This window comes from Natrix helvetica, assembly GCF_964273705.1.
Source record: "Natrix helvetica genome assembly, chromosome: 2".
Taxonomy (NCBI): Eukaryota; Metazoa; Chordata; class Lepidosauria; order Squamata; family Natricidae; genus Natrix; species Natrix helvetica.
The window spans coordinates 238508098-238526652 of NC_138552.1; the positions used below are offsets into that span (position 1 = coordinate 238508098).

Here is an 18555-nt window from a genome sequence, read left to right on the forward strand (position 1 = left end):
TGTGAAGACATATTGAGCTAATCCTGTATTCAAAATTCATTATGGTTTATTCTTGCCAGCAATTTTGGTGTGCACATTATATAATTCGACTCAACAGCATAGAAACTTAAATATTCAAAGCAGAGTAAATAATTAGGCAAACGTATTAGCAAGTAAAAAAAAAACTACACTTTATTCTTGTACGCAGGTAGACAGATAAATTCCAAAGAATAGCACACGGAATGACATAAACAATTACATTTGCCACAGCATGAAGGGCGTTACTGTCTTGTTGGGTTAATCAAAATTCTTAGCATATAACTGATACAAAAATAAGAGGTGTGGTTTCATTTGGAGAAGCAATACCACACAGATGCATGTCATACGGTTATAAATATGTCTACACTAATTCAATACACAAATAACATAGCATAAATATACGCTTAAATATGTAATATTAATAAAACTATATATATCCTTACAGCAGGAAATAATTATATATTGTGCTTTCTCTGATTTTAGAAATAAATCCCACTCAGTTCAGTAGAATTAACTCTAATACAGAATACAGTCATAGTTTTTGACTTGCAAACTATTGAGCATGGAATTACTGTTGTTAATCATGCCAAGCATTACACGGGTCATCATGTGACCATGCCTGATTTTACAACCTTTTTCGCAGTAGTCGTTAATACAAATTCTATAGTTGTTAAGCGAAAACTGTGGTCGTTAAAAAATCCTTTGTCTGCAATGGATGTTTTTTGCTGGAAACCGAAAATAAACGCCTATTTCAGGCAAAAAATCATAAATTGTGATTTTGTGACTGCAGTACACTTCAGATGGCCATAAATGCAGGCCAGTTGCTGGATGTCCAAAATACAATCACTTGACCCTGGAGGAGTGCCCAGATGTGCCAGGTCAGAAGTACTCTTTTAGGTCTGTCATAACTTTGATAGTAAATCAAGGACTACCTGTATAATCCCAACAACTTCAGTTAAGAGACAATTTACTGAATGGTTCAAAAATTAATTAACCCAACAAGACAGTAATGTGCCTTGTGACTTTCAAGATGATTCCAATCTCCATCACTCTCCATCAGTATGGCTACTAGAAATGATGGGAGATGGTGCCATAATAGCCAGAAGGCTACACATTTTGTATCTCACAATTAGGCAATACTGTGTAATGAGTAAAAATGAGCACAGGTACAGTTTAAAATGGTGTAATAAGAAATAAAGTAAAAGAGCAAAGTGCTGCTGCACAATAGTGTTCCACCACAGAAAAAAATGAATTCAGAGGAAAAGCTACAGCTCTGCTTCCTTTAGTCTTGTGGTGGCTTCTGACTTTATGTTTCAAATATTTATGAATACTATTTAATTATAACATTATTTTATTTTTAGTTTCCTCGAATGCAAGTTCTAGAGCCATGATGGCGAACCTATGGCACGTGTGCCACAAGTGGCACGCGGAGCCATTTGTCAGGGCATGCGGGGCGCCGCCCTGTCAGCTGGCCAGCGCGCATGCACGCGCTGGCCAGCTGAGTTCACCTTTTTAAAAGCTATTTTTCGCCTTCCCCAGGCTCCAGAGGCTTTACAGGAGCCTGGGGAGGGCGAAAAGAGCCTCCCCCGCCCCCCTGAAGCCTTCGGAACGCTTAAAACCACCCTCCGAGCAAACCGGAAGTGACTTCCGGGTTGCTCGGATGGTGGTTTTAAGCGTTCCGAAGGCTTCAGAGAAACCTCTGGACAGTCCCTGAAGCCTCCGGAGGGCCTCCGGGGGGTCGGGGGAGGCTCTTTTCACCCTCCCCAGGCTCCTATAAAGCCCCTGGAGCATGGGGAGGGCAAAAAAAACCATGGAAAAATGGGGGGGTCGCGCATTTTGTGCTCATGCACACTGGGGGGGTCACGCATTGCATTATGGGTGCGGCACACCTGCACTCGACCCCCCTGCGCTCCCCCCACTTGTGGCACGCCAGCCAAAAAAGGTTCGCCATCACTGTTCTAGAGCATATAATGATGAGACTTCCACCATTACTTCTCACAACTTTCCAAGCCAGCATTTACGGCCTTCCACCATTTCTTTCCATAGTTATTTTTGTTTTAAAAAGAAAAATTATGTGTAGTAAGCTTTGGTTTTCTTATGTCCCATGGCTTCTCCCTCCCTCTCCTAGGAGAAATTCCATATTTAGTCCGCTTGCTCCTTTATTTTCATGGAACATCTTCTGATACTTGGCTACTTTCTTCCTATCTGTTGTTTTCTTTCTGACACATGGCCAGAATGTGGGTGATTGGCAACACTAGCTACTAATTTACGATAATATACCACCTCAAGCTTTTCCATTTCTTGATCATCTCAGTGTCTTCTTGGGGCTTTGCCTGAGAAGCAGAACTTGTAGCTTTAGCCATACTTTTATCCTTTTATAAAACAAATCAGAATTTAAGACCGAGGAGACCAAGAAGATCAATCTTCCTCCCATTAAGCTTTTTTTTCATCATAGGGAATATTGATTGTGAGATCGAATTTGAATCAGTCACTGGGACCAGAGATTTAAACTTTGGGAGTCATGCTGGAGTCCATCTTCAGGGAAATATGGGAGCCAAGGGCTTGGCAGCACAAAGAAATGACAGCCAATCACAAGCCTTCAACATACCAATCAGCCAATTGGAAGGCACCATATAAAAATGACTCACAGAACAGTCCCAAAGCACGTATTCCAGTAAAGAGAAATTTCCTGAAGATGGGCTCCACATTGTGTCCAAAAACCTGGAAGAGTAAATCTCTGGTTGACTGACCCAAATTTGATCTCGAATCATTACCCTGAGACATTTGCCTTTAATATTGATTGTGATTGCTGAGGTTTTTTGTTTTTGTTTTTTGGCACACATTCAGAGTGCAATTCACCCATCAATTGTGTTATTTGCTTGTTTATTCTACAGGAAAATAGATGTTAAGCCCTGGCTTCTAATTTATGTTGGCCATAGCCTTCACAGGCCTGTTCTCTCTCTGTTCTCTCTTTTCTTCCTCCTCTCATTCCTTTAACTGTAGAAAATGTAACAAGCTTATTTACCTCTATATGGATGTAAAAATAGTTTACTTCAAGGTTGCTAAGGTTGTGGCCAAGGGTTGCATTTAGCACTTTGTGGGAGTTTAGAATAGATCACCAAAGCGAGTGGGGTAACGCTTACAACACTGATGTGTTTCTCAACGTTAAAATGACGAGAAACTACTGTCACTTTTTAGCAGGCATGATCAAACGGGGTTTGTCGGTTTCCGAAAGGGTCCTTGGGGCAATCCGGGGATACTAGGTTTCCCATCCTTGCTGTACTACCCACATAAAGGATCCTTCTTTATTATCCGCGTATTCTGGGACTGAAGCTTGGCATGGAAATTAGAATCTGGCTTATGTAAAGATTCAGGTTAATATGCTATTCCTCCGATTAACGTAATGAACTTTTAAAAGAGGCGGAGCTGGACTCTGCTGAACCTTTGCGGCTAAACTCACGTCTTTCTCGCAGCCGGGCTCCAGAGCGAGAGCTTTGCAGCCATTGGCCGAACTCTGTCTCCCTCAGCCAATTGGCAGGGCCGGTTTGAGCTGTCTCCGTTTTCGCGCGCTCACTGTCTCTCTCTTTCTCTCTCTTGTCTTTCCATCCAGTTTGCATGTTTATGGAGCTGTGGACCGGGGTCCGCTCATCGCCCCTGCGCGTCTCCCGTTCCCTGGGCAATGCTGCAGCAGCTGCCGCCGCCGCCGCCCCCTCCTAAGAGGACGTGGGCTGTTCGGCAGAAACTGACCTGGGTGAAGGAGGAGGAGGAGGAGGAAGCGGAGCCTGTCCCCCGGCGGCCGGACCCATTACTATGGCCGTGTTCTGCTATGCGCTCAACAGCCTAGTGATCATGAAGAAGAGCGGCGAGGGAGAGGAGAAGAGCGGGGGCTGCAGAGGAGGCAGGAGCAAGACCCCACCTCCCACGCGCAGACAAGGACCGCCTGAAGTCGCCCGGGGAAACGAGAGGCATAGCAGCTATTGCCCTTTGCCTCTGAGCAGCAGCGGCAGTTCCAGCGGCTCCCCCACTGCATTCCTCTTCCCTCCAGCCGAGTCGCCACGAGCCACGGAGGAGGCTCCATTTCTCAAGTCCCCTCGAGAGCTCAGCAGCCCTATCTGGACTAGCCCCCAGAGCCGGTCTCCTTCGCCCGGCTGGAAAGAGTCTTGCAGATCGTCCCGGGTCCTCCAACGGGAGTTGCAGAATGTGCAGGTGGTTGAGAAAGTGGGGCTGTTTGAGGCGCACATCCAGGCGCACAGTTCAGAGGGCACCACTTTCCCCCTAAAGAGTCCCCGCCTGCCCAGGAGAAAGTCTTCTTCTTCCCCAAGCCAACCTTGCCCCTTGCAGCTGGTGGAGGATACCCCGTCCAGGCAACGAGAGATAGAGGAGGGAATCAAGGAGCTTGATAAACTCTGGTTTCGACTGGAAACCACAGGGAAGGCGTTAGAGAAGGAGGCAGAGAAGGGTTCCGGGGACACCCATCAATTACAGGTGGTGGGCAAGGGAAAATCCGACGGAGAAAATGGACTCTTCAGAGAGCAGCGCCCAAAGGCCAAAGGAACATTTGGAGCACAAGGTTCAGAAGAAGTGGAGAGCAGAAGCCAAGCTGGGTTGTGCAGTTCAGATCCAATGGATAAAGGATGTACATTGTTGAAAGGACCCAATTCTAACCCGATGAGGAGGGTGAATGGGATTTCCAGGCCACAGGAGTCCAGGCAGGCGGAAAGTGGTCTGTGGCCTATTGGGAGGCAGGACTTTGAGGTGAGAAGTGAGCCTCTGGAAGAAAAAGACTCCAAAGAGATGGAGAGCAGGAGAAGCAGTGAGGAAACTCAGGGCTCTGATGAGATGAGCATCATGATGCAGCCAGGTGAAGGCGAGGCACAACTTTTGGAGGGGTCAAGCAAGGTGAGCAGTTGCTGTAAGAATCAAAGCTTCATAAAAATTGGACTCTGGAGGAGGGACTTTTCTGGAGGGCAGGGCTCAGGAGCCATAGAGATGCCCCTTGGAGAGCCGCTCCCTCTAGGAGACCCGCCTTGCGTTGCGAGAACTGATAACAAGGAGGGTAGCTGCAGCCTGTTTGCTTTGACATTCTCTGAGAAGCCGTCCTTGTCTGAGATAATGGCTGAAACCCATGCTGTTGGGCTGCAGGAACAGCAGCTTCCATCAGGGACCTCTGCAGCACTACCACAACCGGGGTGGTCGCTAGTGGAAGGTGGGGGATGCTGCGGAGGTGCAAGCATTCCTGCTGTTATTGTGACAGACCTGGATGCTCATGAAGAGGAAAAAACAGGAGCAGCTCCCCCAAAGGACATGCCAATCAGGAAGCTGTCTTCTTCCTCAGCTTCTTCCACTGGCTTTTCCTCATCCTGGGAAGAGTCTGAAGAAGATATCTCCAGTGATCCTGAGCGATCCTTGGACCAGAATCCAGCCTTCCTGCAGACCCTGGATAAACCCAGAGTGGTAAGTTCTGTGTAAGGGATGTCTCAGATGATTAGAGCCAGGTGTTTTCTCAAGGTGATTACATTTCTCTGACCATCTTTAATGGAGATAGAATACCTTAAACTTTTTTTTGAAGAATGGCCTTTTAAAAATCAGTTTCTGTGATATTAACTTTTTCTGCATTTGAGTTGTTCTATTGATCTTACATCATTAAAAATGAAAAAGAGTATTAAATCTGCAAACTGAGCTATAAAATCTGTATCTCAATTCCAGATGACTTTAAGGGACCATTCCATCAATTATGGAATCCAGAAACAAACATGGAATTTATTGGTGGGAAGAACTACAACATAATGAAATTAGATTGAAGGGGGGGGGGGAGCATAAATAGACTACATCTAATTTTTGTGGTAAAACCAGATGTGATTGATTAAGCCTAATCATTTAATGCACAATTCTGTGTATATCTGCTGAGCATTCTGCAGCCAGTGGGATTTATTCCTAAATATTTGTGTAATAGATCTAAACAGAATCATAAACTTCAAACACACTCTTGAGATCATTGAGACTCACCCCCTTCCACTTGCAGAATCTGTTAAAGAAAATTATTAACTAATTATTTAAATTACTAAAGTTAAAGAACTACTGATTTAAATCAATATTCCTTGACATTCCTGACTTTCTTTCTTCTAAACAAGCATGCATGCTGACTGCTCTAACAAAGCATAGCATTATGCAAGCAAAAATATCATTTAAAAAATTCACATGTACTGCAGAAGTCTATTTGCACATTAGATACCTACTTCCATTGTCATTATCTGTACATAAGTCATATGGCTTATTTGAAGGCTAAGATTGCAATGTAGATTTCCATTTAAAGAACTAATTTATATTAAGGGAAAGGGTGATTTAAATTTACTGTCAGCATACAATAGTGGTTTTGTATGAATTTACAGTGCTGAAAAGACAGATGAGATGGTGGTATACTGTTTGCAATGAGTATGATGGTTTTGGAACTCATGTAGGCCTATAATTGCTGTAGGTTCAGCTTTTCATAATAAAATACCACATCGGTTGAACAAAAATGAGGACAGACAGATAATCATATTGTATTACTAATTTGAATTTTAAGGCCTTGCTTAGAGAAGAGTTTCAGCTGTTATCCCAAATGAATAGGAAGAATGACTATTTGTCACTTTTTTACAAGTTGCCAATTTGCCACACAATTTTATTTCATTATTGAGAAATGTATCAGCTGTTATTAATTGGGGGTGTTTCATGCTGTAACTCTGAAATAAAAAGCCAGAACAAGTGCCAGGCATTCTCCAGTTCTTTTAGCTGTGTCTTTTTATGAATAGCTATAAGTAGCATATAACTTGTACAAATTGTGATATAAGTCATATAAATAAGTAGACGAAATGATGATGATGATATTTTTTTATTCTGAAATGTGAATATTTGTCTAGGGAATATCATTATAGTTATTTAACTTCCGGTCTAAGGATATCGAGTGTTCTGCGGTATGGGAGAAAGAAATACATACAGTGCAAATATATATAGGGAAACCTAGTCTTCAAAGCTATCTGAGCCCGCTACACATTATATACAATTCATCTGGAACTCATCACATTGGAGAAAGCTATGTTGTAGTTTGTGTCTAATGTTTGTTGATAAACAAATCATACTAACTTAGTTAACGTGCCCATTAAGATAATAAACCTTATATATGTTCTTCCTTATAGGCAAATTTTATTTGAACAGACAGTCCATAATTCCTTATTAAGCTTTTCAGAATGATGTTCTGAGATTTTCTGTACTATTGGTGTTTTTTAAATTTTATTTTACAGTACTGAATGTTAACATTTAACTCTGGTTTATTCCCTTGCTTTTCTAGTCATAATCAAACATTCTTATGCCCTAATATCCTCATCCTGCTTCCTGATTTCTGGTTTGTACCAGGAGCATATAGTATATAAATAAAATAGACAGGTTTTCAAAATACATGTCGTCAAAATTTAACTTCTAAAACAGCTTCCTGGACTCCTGATTTGAGCATAAGTCAGTACACCAGATTTTCACTTTAATATATTTCCAATTTCTACTACAAATAAACAAAAATAATGTCTCTGTGCTCACAGTTAATGGATAAGTGGTATACAAATTATACTTAACCACAATGCCCCTCATTTATCATAGCATGCTTCAATACATGATCTTGTGACTTAATATGTGTGAACTAGGCCACTGCTGCAAAGATAGGCATTACTGTCAAAGTAGAAGTTGCTTTGCTGGCATATAATTCCCTAGTTTAGACTGTGAAATTTATTCTGGATATTTTAGTAAGAGCATGATCAGATGAGGGTATATTTAATATTTTTAAGATGCCATAGGACTACTTATTTTTGTTGTGAAGGTACTGTAATTCACCATTTGGTGTTTTGGGGAAATTGCATAATATATATCTGAGACAACATGTTAACAAAATACAGTTACCTCACAGCTTCAGGAAATTCCTGTTGCAAGCATATGAACATACTGTGAAAGCATGTGAGATTTTCCCAAATATATACGAGAAATTTGCTAATACTAATTTTTCATTTGGTCAGATATTAGAATAAGTCTATCCATATGTGGTAGAATGCACCACATTTTGAGATTTGCCACTTTTTTGGAGCTTTATAGAATGAAATCAAAATAGAATATTTTTTAAAAAAAAACTTCAGAGGGAAGAATCTGTAGTCATTATCTTGTGGGTAAGAGAAGAAAGTTAAGAAGATTAGTGCAGATACTAGACAATTGGACATTTTAAAGTACAAATACAGAGACATTGGATTGCATACTCCTGGATACCACTATGTCTTAGGGCAGAGCATTGTCCACCTATTAGAAGAGTTAGGTTCACACTTCTAAGCCATAACTAATTCACATGGTTTCTTGGTTTTACTTTAGAATGCTTTGTAAATCTAGCAATTATAGTTTGCTATAAACTATAAAAATGGTTCAGTACATATTCAGTTTATATTGAAAGATTATCCAGTTGTTGCTGATTCTGTAAACCATGGTTAAATCATAACACAACATAATATTTGAAATCTGGTGAGAGGAAGATAGATTACCAAGATTGCTCTGAGAAAAAAGCTTTCTATTGAGCTTGTTAGATTAGAATCCGACCTGACAATCTATGATATCACGAATTGTGTAAGAATTTCTTTTTTATACAGTGATTGTAGCAAGGGACATTGTTCAAAAATTTATCTCTAAAAGGCACTATGGAGCAGAAAAAGTACAGCTGGTTAAGCAAACAAATATTATACTTGTGCTCCTTTACAGCTTGAAGCACTTTTTAGAAATTGAATTATATGCTCTGCAATAATGTTAAACAAGTGGCAAGTTCTAGATATGCTGAGATTATAATTCCCACAGTTCCTATATAGAATAGCTAATGGGCAGTTGAGAATACCGAACATTGCCATTCCAAAACACCAAAACAGAAAGTTCCAGACTGAGTAAAGTTTAAGGATATGTGAAAATTGAACCTGCAGTCTAATTCGCTCAACTAATCCCATCCAGTGTTTTTATATGGCCAAGCACAATACCTGAGACACAGATTTGATGATAGTTTGATAAACATTTCACAAATCTTTGACGACTAGCTATATTCTGCAACTATATTTTAATGCTTGAAAAATCAGTAATGTTTCCAAGCAAACCAACCTTCTGTATGAAGGTATAAAAACACAAAGTATAAAAGGGACTGAAAATTGTTCTGATTTTACCTCAGTATTCATATACTTGGATTTTGCCCCCTTTGCCTATTCAGTATGACAAATTTTTAATATATGCATTGGCAAGCACTTCATAGCATTTTCATGATTAAGAAGCTGCCTGATTAATTATCTGCTAGAAATAATTTCATGCATCCGAATGCTGAGAACAATTTATACATTATGGTCTATACCAGGAGTGTCAAACTGGCAGCCCACAAGCCAGATGCATCACACATAGGCCACGCCCACTCCAGCTCTGCAAAGGGGGAAAAACATCATGAAACGTCACGTGATGGCAACGTGACGTGGAGAGTTTGACATCCATGATCTATACAGAAATATGGTGATCTTCCAATTGGACTATTGCAACGGACTCTACATGGGGCTACCCCTGAACAGTATCCGGAAGCTTCAGCTGGTACAGCGAATTGCAGCGCGAGCCATACTGGGTGCCCAAACGCTCTGCAAATTGCACTGGATACTAGTTTATTTCCAGGTCCAGTTCAAGGTGTTGATCATCACCTATAAAGCCCTACATGGGAGAGGAAAGCCCCCAGTCTCTTGGCCTTCTGCAAAGGGGTCAAAACTTGGCTCCGTGGTCTTGCATGGGGTGCACAGAGGACAATGCAACCATGGGGTTGACTAATCCCTGAGAGCCTCCCCACCTGTTCTACTCCAACGTTAATTAGCCATTTTAGGATTTTTCTTTCCCTTTTTATATTTAATAATTTTATTATTTAATTTTTTTAACCCTAATTCAATTTTTAATTTTAATGTTAATTTTATACTTTTTTATCCAACTGTTATATTATATTGCACATTATCCAGAGCTTTTCTTTAAGGGACTTGGGTAGTTTAGAAATATGAAATAAAAATAAATGCTTAAGTAAATATAAACTAACGAAGCAATATATTTTTAAAATTTCTAGTTTAGTATTTCCTATTAGCATTTTTAAAACTATTGTCCAAATATAATCTTTGCTTTGTAATTTTCCCCTATAACCAGCACATGTACTAAAACTTTTAAATAATAGTTCCCATCATTCAATGTAGGAGTGAAATATTTGTCTTTTTGTTACTCAATTGAATGTCCTAATAAGTACATAGAATAAATGATGACTTGAAGTAGGATACACCTTATTTAAATACTCATAACTGAAGGCTCTGGTGATCATCTTTTTCTTAATCAACACTGAATGATGAGGAAATCTTTCAGAAACATCTGCTTGTCTCTTGTAACTCATGTTTTTTGTGGGTAAGTTTCTGCATTGATGTCTCAACACAATATTACTTCAATATGTTTTTCAATCCATAGTTCCTATTTAAACTAGAAAGTTTTAGATTAAAATTAATATATTTTTATTCTGAAAAAGAAATACACTCTGAAGCAATTCCTATTTTATAGTTTCAGTACTGTATCAAATTATACTAAATCACTATCTTTAAAAAGATTCTGCTTAAATTGTGTACAATACCATATAGATACACTATGTAGTCCTTGTCTTGATGAGAACACCAAGCAACATTATGTTCTATGCCAGTAATATCTGCAGAGCATTTCAGTTACTTTCAACAAGGCTTTCCTGTTACTTTCTAATATCCTGTAATAGGGTAATGTCCTGTAACTCAGTGGTCTGGTTCACACATCACACTAAGGAATAGTAATGCTTGTGGTTTCAATTTAATGAATTATGTGACTAAGCCGTGGTTTAAGATTTAATATGCCTGTACATATTCAGCTTTTTGATGAAGCAAGCCATAGCTTAATATAATCAAATTTCTATCACCATATACTTGGAAAGGAGTCAGTAGTAATGTTAACATTATAATTTTGCTATGTATTTTGGGTGGAATTGCAAGACACTTCATCATTTGACTTAGTGTTGTCTTGGGCCAATGAAGTTTAGTCATTCTTTTGAAGCATGTTGCATGCTATTTTTCTCTATTCTAGGACCTAGATCACATTCTGTTTTGCAATGAATATTCCTACTTCAGTTAGACAAACTGCCAGCACAAATGTTATGTTGATGCCATGCCTAGAGAGAATCATTTTCAATTCATTCTCATACTCACAATTTATTTTTTTGAAGAAAAAAAATTCAGGTTAAAAACAGATTTTGCACAAAAAATCTAATGGATAAAAAATATGTCAGATATCCATTTGCAAACACAGATATGAAAGTGATATAAATATAACAACTAATATGTAAATATAGAAAAAGCAGAATTTTTACTGATAAATAGATTAATATTCACAATTATTGCAGAATAGGATTATTAAAATTTTATAATAAGTAAGGGAATAGGTATCATATCTTTGATATCTATCATATACTACATTATGCTCTTGGAAGAATGAGAATTACATATCACAAGATATGGTAATGTAAGAGGTTTTAGAAGATTGTGAGCAAGGAAAATAATCCTGTCAGTAGCTATTTAATATAATAGACAAGCATGGAATACCATATGTTTAAAAGCAGTAAATGTATAAATATAGGATATCTGGAATAATTAGATGGTTGTCATCTTTATGCTTTGCCTATGAACTAGCAGAAATATCTTACTTGCTAGTTTTCAAATTAGATTTCTGAACTATATAAATGAATATTGTGATATTGGTTTTAAGTTCTTAGCCCACACACCATGGAATTCATGGAATGTAATATTGCTCTGAAATTTTCAGCTTTCATTTGTTGTTAACAAATCACATGTTTTGTTTCACTTAACTAAAACTGTTACTAAAGTATAGAACTCTGATGAAAAGACATGATATGAAGGTATTAAATACCTTCAACTTTCTGGATAGTTTTGACTCCTAACAAATCCACAATATGCACCTGTGTTGTTTACTCTTAGTGAGATGTACATCTTCTCTCATTTTGGATTTGAAGTAATTAATAAAACATTGCTTTGAATTTTTGAGTATAAATGCATGTTTTTAAAACTTATTCAGTTTTAATTTCTATTGCAGTCACTGCATTTTTTTTCTTAGCCCTCTTCATTTGGGGAAAAAAATCATTCATGATTGATGTATTCTGAGTCCAGAGCTTTCCTAATAATGAGATAAATGTGACTGGGCATATTTTGTGCTTTTTTTTTTTAGCATGACAGGTTTAACTTTATCCATAATGCTTTAACAATTTTTCTTTCCTAATGGAAGAACTGTCTTTCAATCTCATATATTTCATATTTCATTCTGTTTTAATTCTATAATCCTTTATTATAGAAAATGATTATAGTATACAGGAACAATTAGTCCCTAAAAATGTAATTGTAATGTTAGTTTGTTCTAAAATATTTTTGAGGGGAAGCTTCTCATATTGTAAATTCAAGTCCCCAAACAAAATATGCAAGAAATTAGTATCGAGAAATATTTATCATAATAGTACATGTCAGATGGTTTTTTTAAAATACAGATTTCTGTTTCAAAATTTTTATCTACAATAGAACATGTGCTTTAGGGTAAGCATTACGATTGTTTTAGGTTAAAGCATTACAAACAATATGTCTGTCTTTAAAGGAAGATCCATATATAGCAGCATTTCAACAACAGCTTCAAAATTTGCAAGGTTTCCCCAGAGACAGTTAAGAATGTTAACTTTCAGTTCAATTATGTATGTGATTTTGAGAGTATGCTCTTGTAAAAACATGAAAAAAGCCTCTTATAAAATAAGAATATACATTTGTGTTCTATAAAGCCCATGATAACCCCTCACTGGGAAAATGAATGATATTGATGGCATGTTTTGCTAATTTTTTCATCTTGATAAAAGTTCATTATTCTATCTAATTTACTTGGGGATTGTAAAAGTTATTTTAAATAGGATTTGGAGAGAGGTGGTATTCAGCAAGTTCTGACCAGTTCTGGAGAACCGGTAGCGGAAATTTTGAGTAGTTCGGAGAACCGGTAAATACCACCTCGGACTGGCCCCGCCTCCATCTATTCTCTCCCACCCCCGAGTCCCAGCTGATCGGGAGGGAATGGAGATTTTACAGTATCTCACCAAGCCACGCCCACATAACAGGTAGTAAAAAAAATTGAATTCCACCATTGGATTTAGAAGGAATGCCTTCTTCTCTCTTTCTGCTCACAATAGTGTATACACAGTTTTCTAGTTCTTGTAAGAATAATCTATCCCCTCTTTGGCAAAAAAAGCAAAAGCCCAAGCACTTTTAAGGTACTTTTTCTGATTTTAAATACATCATTTTCATAGGAGCATAAAGTAGTAAATTTTTGACTGGAAAGAGTTAAAATGCTGCTGTTGCTCTGTTCAACATAGAAGGCTATTTTGCTTGCTGAGATTAGTTAGGCAAATATCTCTTCTCCAAGCTGGTAGCCTCTAGATGTACTAGAATTTTAATTTCCAGATTATCAAACCAATGTAGCTTTTTATGAAGGAAGATTTCCCTAACTTTTAACAGACCTGGTGAAACGCTTAGAAGCTCTTTCTTAATAACTGCTACTAGGATCCTAATATAAAAATTTAATTTGAGCAAAGTATCAGTGACCTCCAAAATATTATGACAGCAGACGGATTTGTGGTAAACTATTTGCTACGTAGTTACAACAGTTCGTGAATGCTGTGTTTGTAATAAAAATATTTTGAAAAGTTTTACTGACCCATCACCTTTCAGATCCCTTGGACCCAGCGCTTGTTTACTTTCGGCAACTGGCACAGTGTGGTGACTCCAGGTGGAAATAGAAAAAAGGGTTATGTGTTACTATTTAATTGCCTCATATGCTAAGGGAAAAACGTTTCTTAGAACTGAAATAGAACTATCACTTTTTATATTTCTTATTTCCAGGACAAAGCATTCTAAAATTGCTACGTACTTTGAGCAAAAAACACTGTTTTCACATAAGCAAAAGGTTGAGAAGTGTTGAACTTGTGTGGTATTGAAATGAAAAGCTTATTCATTTCTTTGATTGGCAGTGAGTAAGAAATAATATTGAAATGTGCTTACTGTAGTTTATAATTACATTTTATTCAAGCAATATGCATAGCCCTTGGTTTTGTTTTTCCTGAGGGGTTCAAAAGACTGGACTACAATAGTAATAACAAAAACATATTTATTTCCTATATAAAATCACTCTTATTTCTCCTCTAGGAACTTGGGAGTGGGAAAACAAATAAACATTTTATTTGGCAAATGCTAGTGGTTGTGAAAGAAAAGCAGATACTAGAATTAAATACAATACGTACATAAACAGCATTCTGTTCACTTTCGGAGTAAGCAACATTATGTAAAGTGCAAAAAAAAGAGTAGGAAGTAGTAAACGGAAAAAAATTATGGTCACAAAATAAAACAAGGAAATATATCTAAAATTAGTTCACATAAAACATCCTTGCATCAACTATGTCCATGAATTGCTTTCTAAATCACTTTTGTTCTTTAAATTTCTCAGGGTTTTTTGTGAACTTAATCCATTCCAGCCAACCATTACTGTCTGATTTGTCAATATTTCCCAAACTTTTTACTTCTTTCATAAATTTTATTTGCAATTTGATCCTCATTCATTCTTTTTATATGACCAAACTACAAGTATGTCTTCCGTACTGATCACCTATTTATTTTTGAAAAAAGATTTTTATTTCTTATATATACATTCACAAATATACAATCTCATAACTATTATTATTAATGTGTATTCTTTATTTCTTATATATACATTCACAAATATACAATCTCATAACTATTATTATTAATGTGTATTCTTTTAACATTTATAACAATTTTTATCCCCCTACAAATAACAATATAATTGAGATTGCTTTTCTACCATCCCATCCACCTATCTTATTTTACAACAATCCTACTTCTTCTTCCTTTCTTCCTTCCCTCCCTTCTTCTCTCCTTCTCTCCTTTCTTCTTTCCGCTTATCCTTTCCCTTCTCTACTTCCCCTTCCTCTCCCCCATTCCTCCCCTCTTCTTCTCTTTCCTACCCTCTCTCCTACTCTTACTTTCCCTCCATTTCTTCCTCTCCTTTTCCCTTTCTTCTTTCCCTCTCCTTTCTCCTCTTCTTCCTATCTTTCCCTCTACGCTTCTATCCATTTCCTCTTTCCATTGTGGTGTACTGATCACCTATTATTGTATTCACTACACATGAGTTCAATATTCATTCATTCTTGATCTTGTATTTAAATATCCAATTTCTATTACGTTAAACTGATATTTATTTTTTTACCAACATACTCAAGCTCTACTTCTACATACAGGTAGTCTTCAACTTGCAACACTTCACTTAGTGACCATTTGAAGTTACAACAGCACTAATAAAGGTGACAGCACCATTTTTCACACTTAGGACTGTTGTGACATCCCCATGGTCACATGGTTTACATTTGGATACTTGGTAACTGACTCATATTTATGACAGTTGCAGTGTCCCAGGGTCATGTGATCACCTTTTACAACCTTCTGACAAGCAAAGTCAATGGGGAAATCAGATTCACTTAACAACCATGTTATTAATTTAACAATTAGATCTAATGAATATAATTAACCAATATGGTCAAGTATCTGGGTTCAAAGTAAATCTAGGGAAGACAAAGATGATAGCTAAAAATATGACAGCTAAAAATATGACTACAAAAAAAAAAAAGAATTAGAAAGAGTAACAGGATGTGAGATAGTAAAAAAGGTTAAATATTTAGGAATTTATATTACAACCTCAAATGGGAAATTATATAAGTACAATTATGAACCATTATGGCATAAAACACAGAGAGAATAATGAATAATTGGAAAAAACTACAATTGTCTTTGCTGGGAAGGATAGCAGCAGTCAAAATGAATGTTTTGCCTAAGTTTCTGTTCCTCTTTCAATACTTAAAAAAGACGCAAATTTGGAAGAATGGCAGAAAGGTATTAACAACTTTGTTTGGGCAGGAAAGAAACCGAGAATAAAACTTAAAATAATGCAAGATATACGTGAAAGAGGAGGCTTAAAATGCCTAACTTAAAATTATACTATGAAGCAGCAGTTTTAGCAACAATTAGTGATTGGATTAACCTAACAGAGGATAGAATATTGAATATTGAGGGTTATGATTTGGTATATGGCTGGCATGCTTACTTAATATACGACAAGAAGACCGACAAGATCTTTAAAAGTCATATTTTAAGGAATGCTTTACTGCGTGCTTGGAAAAAATATAAATATAGGTTAAACAACAAAATACCTATGTGGGGGGTGCCCAGACATGCTATAGAGAATATAAGTATAGAACAAAAACAAGACCGAACTACATATGCAGAACTCCTTAGTATGGATAGAGGTGCACCGCAGTTGAAATCTTTGAATACATTAAGAGATGAAACCTGGTTCCAGTATGGTCAGTTACAGGCTAGATGGAAAAGTATGGTCAGTTACAGGCAGTGACGTGCGGTGAGGTTTATGACTGGTGAGGCACTGACACAGTGCTGGGTTTCAAATATTTTTAGACTTGTGGACTTCAACTCCCAGAATTCCACAGCCAGGCATGCTCAGTTCCAATTTAAAGCGACAGCATTTGTTTTTCTCCTTTGCTCCTTCTTTCTTTTTCTTTTTCTTCTCCTTCCCCTCCTTCCTCCCTCTCTCCCTTCCTCCCCCTCTCTCAAACACACACACACACACACACACACACACACACAGAAGTTGGATTGGACTATCTCTCCTACCCCTTCCCTCTCTCACTCACTCTCAAACAACCCCCCCCCCACACACACACAAAAGTTGGATTGGATATCTTTTCCAGTGGCTTGAAAGCAGCTCCTCTGTCATCCCCCCCCCCATTCCCCTGCTGCCTTTCCCAAACACCTCCACCATTGCAAATGCAGCCTGCTGTCTGGGTGGGAAATGCCTGGAACACAATAAAGCCCACCCACCACCTCCTGCTGGCAGGCTGGGGTGAGAGGAGAGGCAGAGAAACCGGAGGGGAGCCGATCTGAGCCTTCCAAAAGAAAGAGGCTGGGGGGAAGTGTGTGTACTACAGCATGGCTCTTTGCCTGGCTTCCTGCCTCCTCCTGTGGTCTCCTCAGTGCTCGCTTGTGCTCTCCCTCCCCAAGTGTAGTTTGATTGCAGGTGGAGCCACGTTGCCTTTTCAAACTTGTAATCAGTGAAGCTGGGCTAGATTTTTATATAGTTTTATCCAGCTGTGTGTGTGAGAGAGAGAAATGAATGGGGGCCTGGGGAGGAAGTCACTACACTTGGGGAGGGAGAGCACCAGTGAGGTTAAGCAGAGTCATCCACGGTGAGGCAGCAACTAGCTCAGCTTTTTCCTTTTCCTTTTTTTTTTTTCATGATGAGAGTGGTGAGGCTGTTCCTCACTTGCCTCACCTGACTGCACGTCACTGGTTACAGGCTAGATGGAAAAAAGACCAGAAATCCGGTATTATTCAAAATGAGGATAACTTGGTAAAACAAATCAGGGACCAGGGTCAAATGCACATAAAAAGGTTGTATAATGTATTAATAGAAATAGACTCAGAAACAGAATTAGTTAAAGTTTGTATGATAAAATGGGCACAAAATTTTGAAGAACCAATAATGATGGAAACATGGGAAGAGATTTGGGTAAGAAATGTAAAATTTACACACGCTCAGAACACGAGAGAGAATTTCTACAAGATGTTGTACAGATAGCATTTAGATCCAAAAAGGCTAGCCTGTATGTATCTGAACCTACAATCTAAATGTTGGAGATGTGACTGTGCTGATGCCACGTACTACCATATTTGGTGGACTTGTAAAAAAGTTAAAGCATTTTGGATAAAAATATGGTGGGTTATTCAAAATATTTTGAAAAAGAGGATAAAGTTCACACCCCAGCTGTTTTTGTTAGGCATAGTTTCAGACTGTACTGTCATAGAGACCAATCTGATCTTGAACCTAACGACGGCAGCAAGATTGTTGGTGGTGCAATACTGGAAGAAGGAAGAGTTGCCTACTATTCAAGAATGGACGTTAAAAGTAGTAAACTTAGCAGAGATGGCCAAAATTTCAGTGTATTTGAAGGATCACTCAGATGAGAAGTACAAGCTGGACTGGAGAAGATGGATTGACTATATTCAAAACAAATACCGGACTACAAAATTTCAGTTAGCTTATGAATGAAGGCATAAAGAATGTTACAATTTATTCAAAGTTAGTTTAATAAAGGGGGAGTTAATGCACAAGAATAGTAACATGTTAAAATTAGTTAGCTTATGTTAGCGTATGGTTGTTAAATGTTTATACCCTATATTTTGCTCTGGGAGGTCGGGGGGAGGGAGGTGGGAAAGAGGGGAGGTTAAGGGGGGTGATAATTGTAAAATCTATTAAACATTTTAATTAAAAAAAAAGTGACAGCAC

General features: G+C 38.0%; 1 protein-coding gene across 1 annotated transcript in view; it reads left to right on the top strand.

The window, feature by feature from the left end:
• Positions 1-18555, top strand: part of ITPKB (inositol-trisphosphate 3-kinase B) — an 82979-nt gene that overhangs the window by 3037 nt on the left and 61387 nt on the right. Inside the window, exon 2 of the mRNA XM_081943977.1 lies at positions 3629-5472. Within this exon, the coding sequence (XP_081800103.1) occupies positions 3829-5472 (1644 nt within the window). The 5' untranslated portion in view covers positions 3629-3828. The remainder of the gene's footprint in view (positions 1-3628; positions 5473-18555) is intronic.